Source organism: Amphiura filiformis, chromosome 1 (assembly GCF_039555335.1).
Source record: "Amphiura filiformis chromosome 1, Afil_fr2py, whole genome shotgun sequence".
NCBI classification, from domain to species: Eukaryota; Metazoa; Echinodermata; class Ophiuroidea; order Amphilepidida; family Amphiuridae; genus Amphiura; species Amphiura filiformis.
This window is the reverse complement of record NC_092628.1, coordinates 85,705,318-85,722,713: the sequence shown is the minus strand read 5'-3', so window position 1 is coordinate 85,722,713 and position 17,396 is coordinate 85,705,318. Positions and strand designations below refer to the sequence as shown.

Here is a 17,396-nt window from a genome sequence, read left to right as displayed (position 1 = left end):
TTGGAAATTGCAGCAAGATTTGCAGATGTTTTTATTTGAACAGTACCAGTTCACCAGTTTTGCTAGTTTTCCTAATCTTTGGGCTAAATTAATAGCATCGTGAAAACCAAACAGTCAATTAATTTATGTCAACATTTCCTTGTTTGACATCGCATGCAAACATTATCTTATTTACATAATGGTTTTGACCTCGAGTCATGAGTGGTGATTCATTGTTTAGGCCAAGTAAAATAAATAACGTGTATATCGTCCCCGCCCTCTCCGATTTTTGGAGATTTTCAAATATTTTAGTTATTTTTCCTATTTGCTTCCTTACTTTGTTTATAAAATTGTTGTGATGAAATGACATGTTTAGAAGTTCTTGGTTATCATTTATAAACACATTGCAAACACTTTCTTCAAGCTAGGGGTAGGGCTTTGGGGAAATAACAAAAATATTAGGGACCTCCCCGATTTTATGATGTGTTGACAAACATTTGCCATTGCAATTTTACACAGAAATGAATGGTAAAACAATAACACGATAACAAATAATAAGGACCTCCCTCACCAATTTTGAAAAAGTCCGGACATATACATTTTTTTTTACTTGGCCTTAATTGGCATACTCCTCTAAATATTTTACCGCAAAGTCCTATGGTGGAGGGCTATTTTGTTGTGTAGTCCTACAAAGGTGGGTGACTAAAAAGTAGCCTGTTGGTACATGTTTTACCGTACAGTCCTATGGTGTGGGTTTTTATTTTTTTATTTTGTTGTCCTAATTCGATTGCTCTTAGTTCGTTATTTATATAACTTCAAACACAAACATTCTTAGGGATGCACCATTAGATTCTCAGGGTGGGGTAGGAAGTTTTTCAAAAAAAAAAAAACTTCACCCACTTCATGAGCAAAAAAAAACTTTCCCCACCAACTATAAAAAATAAAAACTTTCCCCGACCCCAACTTCCTACCCCCCCTCTCAGTATCAAATGGTGCGTCCCTTAGTTTAATTCTTTCAATCAAAATTTCACTCCTCTGCTAATGATGACAAGTGATAATCGAAGTAATACTGCATTAGGCCAAATACAAAAATAAACATGTTTCACGTCCCCTCCCTCCTTTTTGGAGGTTTCTTCAATTATATTTTTATATTTTGCAATTCAGTTATAACTTTTTAAAAATTATGTCTAGGGAGTTGAGATGCTTTCTATAGCCTTCTCAATATACAAGAAATAATTTGGAAGGTTTCGAGATCATTAGAGGGGGCCTACCCCTCAGAACAACAAATAAAAAGAGGCCTCCTCCTTTTTGCAGGCATTATTGTGCACGCTAAAATAGCTCTAAATATGGGTATTTACATCGATTCTGCGATACAAAATAAAAAGGCCCCTCCTACTCCTTTTTTTCAAAAACCTGGACGTGAAACATTTTTTTATTTTACTTGGACTTATCAATATGGAACTACACCTTTATCTTGACAATTCATTTGCTCGCCCTATTCCTTTTAAAGGAATTTTTATTTATTGTGAACTTGACTTACTCATTCTTTCATTTCTCTTGACAATTTTTCATTTGCCCACCCTATTCCTTTTAAAGGAATTTTTATTTGAACTATTCATAGATGTACAAATGGATGAACAAAAGGACTATGTATGAATAGATGCGACAGGATTACCTCTATTGTATATATTATTCTATTAACCCTCCTCGTCTTTGCATCTTCTCTAGGTGTTAGGCGGCATTTATTTGCACAATCGGGCGCTCAAAACCCCAGGTTGGTGCTAGCGGGAAACCAAAGATGGCCGACCAAATCCTGACCATGACTTGGCTCGTTGGATTCGTCTATACACTAAGTGATTGACATAAAATGTCAAGAGGAGGGATGTCAAAATGATTGACAGGAAGTGTCAATAAGTCAATAAGGAGTTGACTTATTGACACTTTCTAGTATATAAGTGTGCCTTTTCATTTAATGACATACAATTTGAAAAATATGGTAAGGAACACATGAGGTTTTGAATTTTAAAACCTACATTTCGGTCACAAAATGTGCTTGGTAGTTTTCAACAGATTTTCCACATTCGCCTTGCTATAACATTTTTAAATTTTAAAATTGCGTTTTCTGTTGACCTAGTGACGAAAAGTGTTTTTAGGGGGAAGTGTTAGCTTTCGTTTGATATAAAACAAATTCTGATTGGATGAAGGGAACACTTGAGGTTTCGACAAAAACAATCAAAGAGGCCCATTTCTCAGCTAGAAGCTCCACATCTCTTACATTGCTATGCACTCAACCGTGTAGTGTAATAAAAGCTCTTGTATAAAAATGTGTGCTCAGGTGTATTGAGGTGGAAACTGTGCGCATGATGGTTTATAAGAGAATCGTTTTTGTATAGAAACCTTTCCATATGTCCGTTGTATCCTTGGCATCCACTGCCCGGGATCCACTGGAGCGACTTCCTTACCAACATGACCAACGTTGAGGGCCTCAAGTAACCAGCAGTGGTGTAGCCTCGTTTTCGGCCGCCCCTAGCACTGAGACCATGTTACTGACAACACAATTACGATGGGCAGGACATGTGTACAGAATGGAAGATCAGAGCCTTCCCAAGATCGTTCTGTACGGTGAACTGTCCTCTTGGCGACGAAATGTACGGCCACCTCTAAAAAGGTACAAAGACTGCCTCAAGTCATCTCTAAAAGCCTGCAACATAGACCCCAGACACTGATCTACCGTAATTGCTGACCGTAATGTTTGGAGAAATACCATCCATCAAGCTGTCTCCGCATTTTTATCTGCAACTACTGCAGTTGGTACAAAAATGTGCAAAATTTGCTGCTCGCTACGCTCGCATCATATTACCACAAATTTGCTGGCAGCACCCTTGATATAGTGTGCCAATATTATTCTTGCCGCGCTTCCCCATTTTACGCTGTACCAGTCACTGAGATAGTTTCATTCATTATTCATCTCGGTTTTGGTCTCTGACCAGCCGGTCTCGGTCTTAGTGTCGGTCTCGGACTGTCTGGTCTCGATTTTGGTCTCTCGGATGGTCGATCTCGATTTACGACACTTCTACAAACATTATTATTTTCATGTCTGTGTAATGCGGAAACTGAAAGTAAATAATACGCTCAAATGTTGTAAAAAGAATGTTCGACGGCCTATATGTAAACACAAATAGTTATGGCAAATAAAAAACCTGCTTTTCGTCGATAAAACTGGTTTTTCGATCTAAAAATCAGGTTTATCAATTCAATTGTCAGAGTTTTTTGATAAACCTGGTTTTTCGGCTGATAAACCAGGTTTATCAAAAACTATGACAATCGAATCGATAAACTTTGTTTTTCGATTTGATAAACTTGGTTTCTCAATTTGATTTTTATAGTTTTTGATAAACCAAGTTTATCGACCGAGAAAACTGGTTTTTCGCGAATAAACTTGGTTTTTCTATTTGATTGTCATAGTTTTTTTGATAAACCTGGTTTTAACTTAAAGGCCCATTCAGTGATATGTTCATCCGGACGATCGTAAAAATCATCCAAATTCGGATTTTGGTAGTTTTGTCATTGTCATAAATATGTAAACATAGCCTGCTAGTGGCTCAGCCAAAAGCCGTGTATTTAAGACAAAAATAAGGAATTTACATGATTCTGTAATTTAGCTACATGTATTTGAATACATCTAAATTAGCTACATGTATTTGAATGGGGCTGCAACTTCGGTAATACTGCTGTTTTCTTTGTGTTTTGCCAAATTTTTCATATCAAAAAATACCAAATGACAATTTGAATGACTTATCCTTCACTTTTAAGCAATTTATAAACAATTTTATTTTATTTTTACACTTTCGCTGGGATCACTGAATGGGTCTTTAAGGAATCGGATAGCAACGTTTGTACATGATTATTTGTGAGACGAACCTGAGAGCACATCAGAGATATCGATTTGCATTCTGAATACGTGGAATGTCCAAATATTTTGATTTTTTGAAATTTGTGATATCATACAAATTTTATGACAAATTATTAAAATTTGATATTTTTGATATTTAACAGTCCTTGAAGTCAACTCGAAGTAAATCTAATGACATAAACTTAAAGTGCATGTAGCTGGGATGAAAAGCCGAGCATCAATCGAAAATTTTGACCTTTCATATTGAAGATATACATTTTTCTCCCAAAAGACCTCTACATTTTTTGGTATTTTGGGGAAAAATCTTATCTTCAATACGAAAGGTCAAAATTTAATAAGGACTGTTAAATTTTAAAAATATCAATTTTCAATCATATGCCATAAAATGTGTATTATGTCGCGAATTTAAAAAAAATTTATATCAGAAGGGCATCCCTCGTATTCAACATGCAATTCGATATGTCTGATGTGCTCTCAAGTCCCATACACAAAATATACGTGAAAATGTCGCTATCCGAGCCCTTAACTCTAGACTACTGAGCCATGTTTTGTAACAAGGACTTCGAAGGGAGGGGTTGTTTTCAATTTTCAATTTTAAACGTCATATACCCTATTTGGTACCAATGTATAGCTATGGGTCCCCTCTATCCAGTCATATCAAAATAAGTACAAACTCACATAATGTCGCTATGACGTCATAATGTGAGGGCACCCCTGCAAATTTGGGAAATGTTGGCTATTTATAAAAGTATAGGCAAAATTGATTTTCGGCTAAAAATTTTCACCGAATTTTCTCGTATTTATAAAAGGAAATGACTATTTAAACATACAAGCAAAACGTCAGTAGCTCTTGAAATAATTTTACAAGAGCGAAATAAAAATCATTGATTTTACTGTAGAAGCCAATGGCGGGCCTCACCCCATGGTAATTTTTAATGGCCGATCCTACGCCCGGGTAAGGTGCTGGGTTAAAAAATTTAGGTCCGCTATCTCTAAGGTTCGCTATCTCTAAGGTTCGCTATCACTAACGTGTAAAGTCTATGGAGATCAAAATCCCGCTATCTCTAATAGAGAAAAGGTTCGCTATACCTAAAAAAGGTCCGCTACTTCTAAGGTTCGATATCACTAATTTAGAATAAGGTTCGCTAGTTCTAAGGTTCGATATCACTAATTTTAAATAAGGTTCGCTATCACTAATTTACATTAAGGTTCACTATCACTAATTTTGAATAAGGTCCGCTATCACTAATTTATTGAAGGTTCGCTATCTCTAAGGTTCGTTATCACTAATTCCAATAAAGGTCCGCTATACCTAAGGTTCGCTATCACTAATTTTGTTTCAGGTTCGCTATCCCTAATTAATTAAGGTTCGCTATCTCTAAGGTTCGTTATCACTAATTTCGATTAAGGTTCACTAAACCTAAGGTTCGTTATCACTAATCTTAAATAAGGTCCACTATCTCTAATTTTAAATATGGTTCGCTATCTCTAATTTCAAATAAGGTCCGCTATCTCTAATTTTAAATAAGGACCGCTATAGCGAACCTTATTTGAAATTAGAGATAGCGAACCTTATTTAAAATTAGAGATAGCGAACCTTATTTGAAATTAGTGATAGCGAACCTTAGAGATAGCGAACCTTAGGATACCGGTATTGTTAAAATTAGAGATAGCGGACCTTATTTTAAATTAGTGATAGCGAACCTTAGAGATAGCGAACCTTCAATAAATTAGTGATAGCGGACCTTATTTAAAATTAGAGATAGCGAACCTTATTTAAAATTAGTGATATCGAACCTTAGAAATACGGAACCTTTTTCAAAATTAGTGATATCAAACCTTAGGTATAGCGGAACTTTTTCGTAATTAGTGATAACGAACCTTAGAGATAGCGAACCTTAGAGATAGCGAACCTTAGAGATAACGAACCGTAACCGGATGGAACTATAATTAGCTCAGGTCGTTTGGGCTTAAGCACGCGCGTTTTTCGTGACGGATAATATATCTTAGGGAAGGTTGGTACACCACTCTTCGTAGTTCTAGGGTTAATCCAGTTCTGTACAAAAACAAAATCAAAGCATACGGCTGTACTAATACTAGACATCTTATCAGTATTTTCATATTTCCCATTTGCCTTTCTCATTCTCATTATCTCATACATTTTGTGAAAAATAATGAATTAATATTGAAACTTGAGGCTTGAGGCCAACAGGAAACTAAGAATCAATTACCGATGGCCTAAAGGTAAACAAGACTGCACGACAGAAAGTTTACATATTTGCACATTGGTTTCAGTCTGTTCAAAGTTCATAAGGTGACGTATTGCTGCCGGTGGTATTAACTTACAGTTTTTGAAAGATCTTATTCTTTACTGTATAAGGAATCGTGAGACCAATTTTCGAGTGATTGTTTAAAATAATTTTAATTAATTTCTTGACAAGATTCCTTAAAATGCACATAACCATTTTTTGATTACGAAAGTTGTCAACATATTTTGTTTGATTTTAAAAGTGTGTCAACTTTCAGTGTTAAAAGTGTCCTTTCATTACCCATTGTGCACAAGTATCCCGATCCAGACTACGTAAAAATATAAACTGGGATTGGAGAAATAGCGCCACTTGCAAATCGTCACCTGAGTCACCTGACAGTGGTCCCACAGAATATTGGCTCGGTGTGTCCGAAAAACCGAGTAAGAGACGTTAACGAAGGAATCGTTATGTTACACATAATGAATGTACAACAAATAGGCCTATGTCTCGTCTTGCTACTTTTCGTAGTGTGCAATTCTAATGCAAGTAATCCTACGGTTACAGTAGATCAGGGCAAACTCATTGGAAAACGATTCCAATTCCGAGCCCAAGATACTGACTTTGATGTGGATGCCTACTTAGGTATTCGTTACGCTGAAGCAGCTGTAGGTCCATTGAGATTCAAGCCACCTGTACCTAAGGAATGGCAGGGGGAACTCAACGCACACGAGTACGGGTACAGCTGCCCGCAGCCGATATTTTCTGCTGGCATGCCAGTTGCCTTGGGAAAGACGAGTGAGGATTGTCTTATCTTGAACGTGTATGTCCCGGTACCTGTGGTATGTACATGTACATTTTTATTATCGACGTTGCAGCGACTATTAATCAATCTGTCGTTGTATGTTGAGTAGGACGATTCTAAATAAGCCAAAAATTTGTAAACGGGACACGCTCTCATTTTGTTCATCTGAGTGAAGAAACACATCATGCAAAATTGTAACACTTTTCAATGTATGCTTTATCCTTTACACTTTTTACAGCCAAATTATGTGTAAAGGCGAAATCTGCCCAGTCTTGTGTCAACCAATTAAGTATGAAACTAAAACCAGCATTGTAATAATTTATTTGAAAGAAAAACATGTTGTCTGGTATCTGCTTTTTACATTTAGTGAAGATCACATTTCGGATATCCACATCAACAGGGCACATTACTGTGCTTTGTTTTCAATAATGAGTCGTTAGGTTAAGGGCCCGGTGCTCAATCTCGCCGACTAAGTGAACGTCGTCTCGGAGCTTTTCGGTGGCTCTCCTACGTCTTGTAGTTTCAAGACGCAGCGCGCCGATGAAGCAATATGCATATCGCAACAGTATGTTTATTTCTCAGCAGAGTTGCATCGGCTTGGGTCAGCGTCTTGGTTTCCAGCACGACGACGAGTTAATTAATCAGCGATTGAGCACCAGGTCCTAATATAACATGTAGAATAATGTTTATGGAGGTTAAAAGTTCGTAGAACAAGGTATGCTACTTTGTCGCACGGTAATGAATTTGATCTTATTTGAAAGCTTGTTCCTTCAAAACATTACTGCAAAAATATTCGATTTTTGAATCATTGTATATGGGCAGGACACTCTGCAGAGGAGCAGAGGAAGCCTACCTTCTTGAATTCACAGGTACTACCAGAAGTGAACACAGGGTCATCATGGGAAATTCTACCGACAGTGGTAAAGCTGAAATTTAACAATGTACAATTACTGTAAATGATGATGAAGTCCTTGATATTCAACAGCAATGAAATGGACCTTAGAGTTCAAGGATGGAATGAGCGTCCGTGAAGATTACCCAAGGTCCAAAGGACATGCTGACGTCACCACTAATGATATACGTGCTGGTACAGTGGCATTGGCAATGAACAAAGAACCAAACAAGAACGATGAGATAGCCACAAAATATGACAACTCTGATGAAAGTGTTTTCAACATAAATCAATAAACATTTGGGTATTCCAGGGTGTCATCTAGATGGGGTCCCAGAACCTTTATGCACAAAATTGATACCAGTTGACATAATCAGGTCCACACCTTCTATATACTTAGAATGAGGACTGAGATAAGTGTCATCTATATTAGGTTAAAGGTGAAGAAAGATACATTGATCACTGGAAGTATGAGTCCATTCAGTGGACGCACCTGGATCCTGCATCGCTAAGAAGATCATCACACGGTCACCATAGTGGAAGGTTTTCATCGCTATTTTCTGAAATTCAGGGATAGCCTTGATGACAGTTCATTTTCGAAACGAAAGTACAATCATAGGCATATATCATGCAATTTTGATAGCAAAATTGAGGCAAGCCATCAAGCCTGGTGCTAGGAATGGGATTGTTCTCGGATTGAATCCTGTACGCTATTCTCAGTTTGTCAAGCTGCCATTCACGACAGAGGGATCAGAGAACTACAGCAAGCAGATTGTGGGGCCAAGCATGGCCTCCAGTTAGCAAAACCTATTTCGGAATTTTAAGTCCTACCTTCATAATATCAGGTTTGCTGGTGATCAATGCTGGTTAGCATTCACTGAAGAGTGACTCATGGAGCAATCGGAAGACTACCATTTTGTTGACATAGAAGGTTTCAAGAAAAATTGAGACGGGAGCATTAAGGTATGCATTGACCATGTTCAAGAGTGAGATAGAAAGAATTTAGCTAGTACCTTTTCAAGCACCTTGTTCTACGAACTAATTTAACCGCCCCTCGTGCCTTCAATGTTTAGTGGCAAGGCAGTGGGATATTCAAGTGAAATATAAGAACACTGGTTTTTAGTTCTAATAGAGAAAACAAAGAGATGAAACCACCATATCAACGTTGCATTCTACACACACAAGCCAAAAGTGTTGCAAATCGCTGAAAGAGAAGAATTTGGAAAACTGGAAGTTGAACGTTCTTATAATATTCTGTCGAATTTACATTACGTATTATATTCTTTCTCTATATAGTTCTTTGCATGATATAATTAATAGCACTTAGATCACGATAATCATATTGGATGGGAGGTTTCACCTACGGTGACATACTTGTTTTCCAGTGCTTACAATAGCTGCAGAAAATTGCACAGAAGTGGTACTTTGAAGGAAATAGCAGTCAAAGATGGCGGACGTCTTGCAAGGGTTGGAAGACTCATTGCAATAATCATGGTCACGTGGTTACTCCATAAAGGACATAATATAGGTATCCCAGGCAAACCTTAATTAACACATTTGCTAGTCAGCCAAATTCGCCTAGAACACAATACATAATTTACATAGAAATATAAAAGAACTGGCCTAAGAAGGAAACCTACATAAATATGTTGTCTATACTTCACTTAACCCAAATATATGATTTTTTATGGTGATAAGTCACTCGCACATGGAATTTTTGAGGAATTTTGATAACAGTTCCATTAAAAAAGCTGCTTTCAACATGAGACTAAGATCTAGAAACACCACCGAAATGCTTTTTTGGGAATTTTGCTAGCTGAATCTTTTTGATGAAAGTCAATCTTTGACAAGATGTAACTTTGCTACGGAAAGTGCTATGAAAAAAAGGTTTTCAGTTTTGGATTGAATGCACCTGCCATACCTACATAATAACATTTAAACCGTACTGAACAGACAAAACTAAATTCGTCCTCAAGCCTGTTGATTTCTTCAACCTGAGACATTCATGAAATCATTCACCCTCCACATTTTCCTGCATATACGTTGCAGAATCTAATGAAACCATTTAGTGACCATTTTAGGCTAGACCTTTTTGGGACTACACTTTCGTCCTCTCTGCGTTCAAACGGATTTCCGTTCTCCCGCCATTGTAAGCGCTAGAGTACGAGCATAATGTCATCACAGTGGACACCTTCAATCCCATTGATGCAAATAACATTGATATACGTAGTATTGATTCGAGAGGCTATTGGATGATTATTCAACTAACAGATTGCTACGTTGCAATAATTTTGACCCACCATAAAGTCAACAACTTTAAAATTGACGTTCAATGCAAAGTAGGCATATTTTGCAATATTTTGAAACAATGTAGGGCACAAAACGTGGTGTCGTTTTACCATGTAGGCTATTTACTTTCATTTGATTCGTTTATTTGTGTTTCTAGCGTCCCAACAGAGCAGTAATGTTATGGATTCACGGGGGAGCGTACTCAATTGGAGCCGGAAGTTTTGCTGAACTTGAAACATATCCAATTGCCAGCCTAGGTGACGTCATCTTGGTTTCTATCAACTACAGATTAGGTGTTTTTGGATTTCTAGCTACAGGTATGTGCCCTGATATAGGCCTACAATATAATAGCAAATGACTAATAACCATGCTACCTCACTGAACTACGGGATGTTATCAAAGAGCAAGAAATGATTCAAAATAATACTGTATTAGGGTAAGAGAGGAAACAAGGAAGGAAAGGACAAAAAATCATTTAAAATCAAAGGTCCATTATTTTATAATCTAATGTCGCAAATATCGATTGACTTGTATTTCTAGGCGATGAAGTGGTACCAGGTAATATGGGAATGTTGGATCAGTTGGAAGCGATGAAATGGGTTCAGAAGAATATTGAAGGTATGTATTAACCTGCTGTGTTTTTTTCGATTGAAGAATTTAAATTTTCAAAAGTTTACAAATGTTACAATGTCGAGAAAACGCAAATTGATTTCAAAAACGGAGATGGAAACGTTCGTCACTTTTAGTTTCTGGGGATTTAGTTCGGTGGTACTAGAAGTTCCGACTTCTTTGAGAGTACTACCGCTTCCCCTCCTACATACACACACCCCATACCCGACATGCGCCTATATTATACATAAAATGAGCCATTGTGCGGACTGAACATCATATATGATACACGACTAACATGTAGTTCTGTGTTCTACAACTTAAACAAATGTTTCATTAATTTTTATTATATTACAGCTTTTGGTGGCGACCCTAACAGAGTAACAATATTCGGAGAGAGTGCTGGTTCAGGAAGTGTAAGCTTACATACACTGTCACCCTTAAGTAAAGGGTTATTTTCAGGAGCCATCATGCAGGTGAGCTGCCTCCGACATGAACCACGTTTGTATGTGTGTTTTGGGAGTGGTGTGTCGCGTCGGGGAGACTAGGGGTGGGTGACCGTGATGATATTGATAACTTGAATATTTTGAGACGATATCCAGAGATAGGAATATTTACCTTGTTGTTTGCACTGCTTATAATATAGACTATTATTTAAAGGACATCAACGGTAAATATTTTTTTGCATAATTCAGTAGTACTGTATTCATAAAACAGTACTGCAAAGTCGTATTTTAATCACGTTCGTAATCAATGAGAAAATTGGAATTTTCTGCTCCCTATCACGTCAGGTTTATGAGATACTGATCGCTGCCATGTTGAAGCTTTTGACCCTAACGTCAAGATCAAGAGCAGATAAAAGTATAACTAGACATAGCTGTGGTCTAAGACTACGAACACAGCCATATTGTGATATGAAAACCCCATGCTATCACTCTGCCATGTTATTTGTGGCAGAAGGGCATTTTGAAAGTTTTAGTCTTGGTCCGGAAGTGACCCTTTAACCCTAACAGGACGGTATACTACAAAATACTACTTGATATATGCGCTGTTCGTGCATGCATCCCACGTGATGTGATGACGCAATCACCCTAAGTGATATATAGGCACGGTTTCGCTGGCCAGCGAAGCCCAAGACCCGTGGCAAAGTGTCGCCGACCCAGTGCCTGGCATGCGAGGGGTCTCGGGTTCGAATCCCACCCAGAGCAAACAACCTCTTTCCTTCTTTTCTCTCTTTATTCCTTCCTTCTTGCCCTTCCCGTCGCCAAAAAGCCCTTAGGCGGTTAGGGTTAGGTTACCACTATCGAAACTCAATATAGGCTTCCTTAACCCTAACAGGACGGTATACTACAAAATACTACTTGATATATGCGCTGTTCGTGCATGCATCCCACGTGGTGTGATGACGCAATCGCCCTAAGTGATATATAGGCACGGTTTTGCTGGCCAGCGAAGCCCAAGACCCGTGGCAAAGTGTCGCCGACCCAGTGCCTGGCATGCGAGGGGTCTCGGGTTCGAATCCCACCCAGAGCAAACAACTTCTTTCCTTCTTTTCTCTCTTTATTCCTTCCTTCTTTCCCTTCCGTCGCCAAAAAGCCCTTAGGCGGTTAGGGTTAATGACCTTTGACCCCAAATAATAAAATACCACTTGTACACTGGGTATCATCAATTCATGTGTGAATATACCGTCACTGTGCTGTCTTTCTTGCCTGATTACATTTTTGAAGGTATTTGGTTTTTACCGGAAGTGACCCCTTAATGACCTTTGACCTCAAATCTGTGTATGATTCATAGACACTGGGTAATAGCAATACATGTGTCCAAGTTGCGTCACCGTCCTACGTAATTTGTGGGAGAAGTAGCATTTGAAGGTATTTTGTTTTGTACCGGAAGTGACCCCTTAATGACCTTTGACCCCAAATAAGAAAATATCACATATACATTGGTTAAACACAATTCATGTGTGAACATACCGTCACTCTCCTATGTTTTTCTTAGCTAAATGGCAACCATTATGGATTATGGAAATATTATGGGATATGTGGAGAGTGAGAATAAAAACAAGTGAATTAATAAGATTATATTTTTGTATCCAATTCTTTGTACGCGGTCATAGCAAATCATAGAACCATCATAGCAGCGTCCGTTAATGATTGAAACGACGTGACTCAAACTTTAGGATATGTTAATATGTAAATATTGAAACATTGTTTTTACCTTTGATTTCCTTCACGTGGAAATTGTAATTTTGTTATTTAGTTAACCGTTCAGTTTGCATACCAGAATATACGGGAACCACGGGGACGGGAACATCTTCCCGTTGACGCAATTTCTTGCATTGTCTATAGCATCGTCTATCACGTAATAGATCAAGGTTAACATGATTCAATGGGCATCGATGTTTTTGCCCTGTTATACAGGTAATGAAACACCTGAGATATGGCAAACTGTTCTTTGGATAAAATATCTTCCCAGCGGAAATTCTTTGTCCCCTCTGGAGACAAAATTTTACATTATTTTGACCCATGCCTATATTTCAAGAAATGTATTTTTTTTTCCAGATTCGACTAATTTTGACATTTTAGCCCTGCATAAGCAGTCATTTATGCAAATTAGCGTTTTTCCCTAATTGTTCAGGAGATTAGAGACACTAGCAACCAAAAATATTGATGCTCCAATTTTGTTCCGGTTTACTCAAAATTAGAGCACGGTGAATGGGAAAGGTAACGTCTGCAGCGTATGGTGTGCGTCGTGGGTGAATGGGATGTCTTTAGTGTTATAAAGTTTTATAACCATTCGACCTGTAAACCACATTTAAACGCAAGACTCATGTCTTTCACTTTAGAGTGGAGTTGCTAATGTTCCATGGGCGGTCTTAGAGGACAAGACACATTTTCCTAAGCGTGCATTCGGCATTGGTAAGCTCGTTGGATGTGAAAAGGAGGACACCAAACAGCTCGTAGACTGCCTCGTTGATGTACCTACTGATGACCTTCTTAATGCATCGCAAAGGGTAAGTTCTAGTTAATTTGAAAATGGTCAATGTGAAACCTTAGGGACACATCCGCGTCAAATGAATGTGTGGCCGCTACCGCATAAACGCAACTTACAACATATTTGTCTTTCGGGTCCAAAATTGTGCGAAAAATAGGGGCCTTCTGGGTGTTTAGCAGATGCTAACAATTTGGGATCTGTCGAGGTAACTTCCCAAAATTATGCTAATAAACGAGAGTCGAGGGAAGGTCATATAAAAACTGTATTCGTTCGGGGCAGATTCTAAAAGTATTTCCTTTTGGTGGCAGCTGTTGTAGCTGTAAAGATTTGTCCATAAGTGTGGGGAGCCAAATTAGCCCCCTTTTTTGGGGGGGGCATGAAACAAGAATAATATGGGATCGGGGGGGGGGGCCGTGGGGAACACTGAAAATAATTATGGGCTGTCTTGGGCTCTTCGCACATCTTATCATTGAATGGCCCAAATAGCGTAACCAGCACTTTTTCAGATGGTGGGCAAAAGGGGGGGGGGTGCAAGAGAACTTTTAAGGGGCCAAACTTTGTCGAAAATGGTTGTTAAATATCAGGGCGGCCAGCATCCCACAAGGGGGCAAAGGTGGTAAGATTTTTCACAGGGGGCAGCTGCCACTTTTCCCCTTGGCTACGCAACTGAGTGGCCCACTCAAAATATTATTTTGACTTGTGCTTCTCTTCCTCTCCTTCTCTCCTTCTCTCCTTATCTTCTCTTTTATTTTTGTAAACTGGGTTGTTTTTCTTTTTCAGATGATGGAAGTGTTTCCTGAAGACCCAGAAATGTTTCCATTTGCACCCGTTTATGATGATCACTTTATTTCTGAGTATCCAGATACACTAATTAAGCAACGTTCCTTTAATCCTAGCAATATTATGGCTGGTTACAATGCAGATGAAGGTACCACGATCTTCGTCGTTCTCTACCCAGATTCAATTGAGAAACCACACATCAACGTCACCGAATTCGACAATTTTATGGCAGCATCAAAATTGCATTTAACTCCACTGCAGAAAGATGCATTAGAATTGGTTTATTTCGACAATGATATGTTAACTGAGCCAAATCCAAATTATTATGATCCCTATATTAGGATTGCGCAAGACTCTACTTTTGCGTGCTCCACAGATACGTACCTGCGTGGCGCAGCTGAGGCGGACGTCGGTTCTGTTTACGCGTATTACTTTAACCATCATCCTTCTAAATCGATCTTCAATACACCATGGAGTGGAGCTTGTCACGCCGATGACTTGGGTTTCTTTGGATTTCATTTTACTCCGAATGACTTTAATATGACTGATGTTGAGGTTGAGATGACTTTGAAGATGATACAATATTGGACAAATTTTGCCAAAACTGGGTAAGTTTTGTTGTTATTTTTCTTCTTTTTTTCTACTTTTTTTTGATACGGTTTGTCATTTAATACCATTATTGCCAGCCATGAAAACTAGCTTCTTCTTGCAGCTAAACAACCATTTAATTTTATGACATGGGTTTTGTCTTTATGAAATGCAGGAATCCCAACATTGGCACTAAAAATGAGGAAGCTTCCAGTCCTGCAGCAAAGTTGTTAGAATGGCCGCAATTCACTCTTGATAAAAGAACGTTCAAGGAACTGTCACCATCCATGAAGAATATACCAGACCCGTCAGGAATATCATGTAAACTATGGAACGATTATTTTCCCAAATTGGATGCAGCCCTAGGTAAGTGTGCTAATAATTATTTTGCTAGTGGTGAACGTGTTATTGGTTGGGGTTGCTAGTGGTGCACGTGTAGGTAAAGTTTGTTGGTTGGGGTTGCTAGTGGTGGACGTGTAGGTTAAGTTTGTTGGTTGTGTTGCTAGTGGTGCACGTGTAGGTAAAGTTTGTTGGTTGGGGTTGCTAATGGTGCACGTGTAGGTAAAGTTTGTTGGTTGTGTTGGTAGTGGTGAACGTGTAGGTAAAGTTTGTTGGTTAGGGTTGCTAGTGGTACACGTGTAGGTAAAGTTTGTTGGTTGTGTTGCTAGTGGTGCACGTGTAGGTAAAGTTTGTTGGTTGGGGTTGCTAATGGTGCACGTGTAGGTAAAGTTTGTTGGTTGTGTTGGTAGTCGTGAACGTGTAGGTAAAGTTTGTTGGTTAGGGTTGCTAATGGTGCACGTGTAGGTAAAGTTTGTTGGTTGGGGTTGCTAGTGGTGCACGTGTAGGTAAAGTTTGTTGGTTGGGGTTGCTAGTGGTGCACGTGTAGGTAAAGTTTGTTGGTTGGGGTTATGAATCGTGAGTGGGTGAGGGTGCTCTGGACTGGAGTAACAGTATTATCGAAATCAAAATAAAATGCACTAAGCGCAATTGTTTTTGCGCTTGTTTAATCGAGCGCAGTCTTTCAAATACGATATTTTTGTAATCTCTAGATCTAATACCTATATAATATTGGATGGTTTTGAGTCTGATATGAGAATATATTGCATGAGATAGAAAAAAATTGCACGAATCGATGAGGAGTGAAAATTGTTTGTACCGAGTTTGATATATTCTTGTATCATACGAAAATAAGCCATTCAATGTTATTATTTCTATTTTTATCAATCTGACTTGGTAAAGGCACAAAGAAAACATTTCTGCAATTCAAGGTTAACCTTCTACTGTGATATGCCTTGAGTAATTTAATTTGATCATTTATCTTTTTTTACAATATAAATATTATTTTCATGAGAGAGATGAGACACGGAAAATCCCTTTAAAAATAGACCATGCAAGAGTTTAGTTGTGACATGTTTTAGGGGAACGACCCATTGGTTGCAATACTCAATTCAGTTAAGATGTATTAATAATCTTGGGAATCACCAGTTTTATGTTCACTGTATTACACAAGATGTAAAATTCCTTTTTTTGTGAGTAAATAAAGAAAAGGAAACATATTTTTCCATATCCATTTCTAGAATATCCCGTTAATGAAATCAAAAGCGTTATGTTATTATTTTTCTAATCAATTACTGTTTTCTTACTGTTGCAGCTAACAAACAACAAGAATGTAAATCTCACTGGAGTAAAGAAGACAAGGAATCGTGCAGTGGAGAGGCAAAACCGTGATGAGGATGGAGTGTGATTGATGATGATGATAACAATTATTATTATTATCATTATCATCATTGTTGTTGTTGTTGTTGTTGTTGTTGTTGTTGTTATTATTATTATAATAGCAAGAAAATTCATCTGCCCCCTGATTTGTGTTGGTAGACTTTATAATTAATATTTAAACGTATGATCTAAACACTATATTAAGACAGTACAAGTTACCAAGCGTGTACAATCGAGTTTTAGTGTCAAGTGTCCAAAAGGTCACTGATCCCGAACTTGGGTTACCAGTCTCCAGACGATCAATTTGCATAAATCATGAAAATTTTTACCCGGTTAAACATTAGATGTAACGTAACCCCGGGAGAGGAATACCCAAATGAAGAAAAACTTGTGCAACTTGCTGCTCTAAGTTTAAGGAGTCATTTTCAGCATAAATCCATCTTTGTAAATATTGCTTGGCATTAATACATTTTCCATATTTTATAAGATATTAAACGACATTTGCATATTTATTTTGCACTGTACTCTATTGAGCATTTGTGAATGATATCAGATGGCAGCGTGAGATTGTATCGTAGTCCTCCC

At 38.1% G+C, this 17,396-nt stretch overlaps 1 protein-coding gene across 1 annotated transcript; it reads left to right on the top strand.

Moving 5' to 3' along the window:
- The first annotated feature begins 6,620 nt into the window (after nt 1-6,620).
- LOC140163812 (acetylcholinesterase-like) lies at nt 6,621-17,291 on the top strand. Its single transcript, XM_072187131.1, has 8 exons — nt 6,621-6,980; nt 10,282-10,441; nt 10,665-10,742; nt 11,091-11,209; nt 13,579-13,746; nt 14,508-15,115; nt 15,271-15,461; nt 16,747-17,291. Exons 1-8 carry the CDS (start codon nt 6,621-6,623, stop codon nt 16,821-16,823), a joined length of 1,761 nt encoding a protein of 586 aa, XP_072043232.1. The 3' UTR covers nt 16,824-17,291.
- Nucleotides 17,292-17,396: the final 105 nt, after the last annotated feature.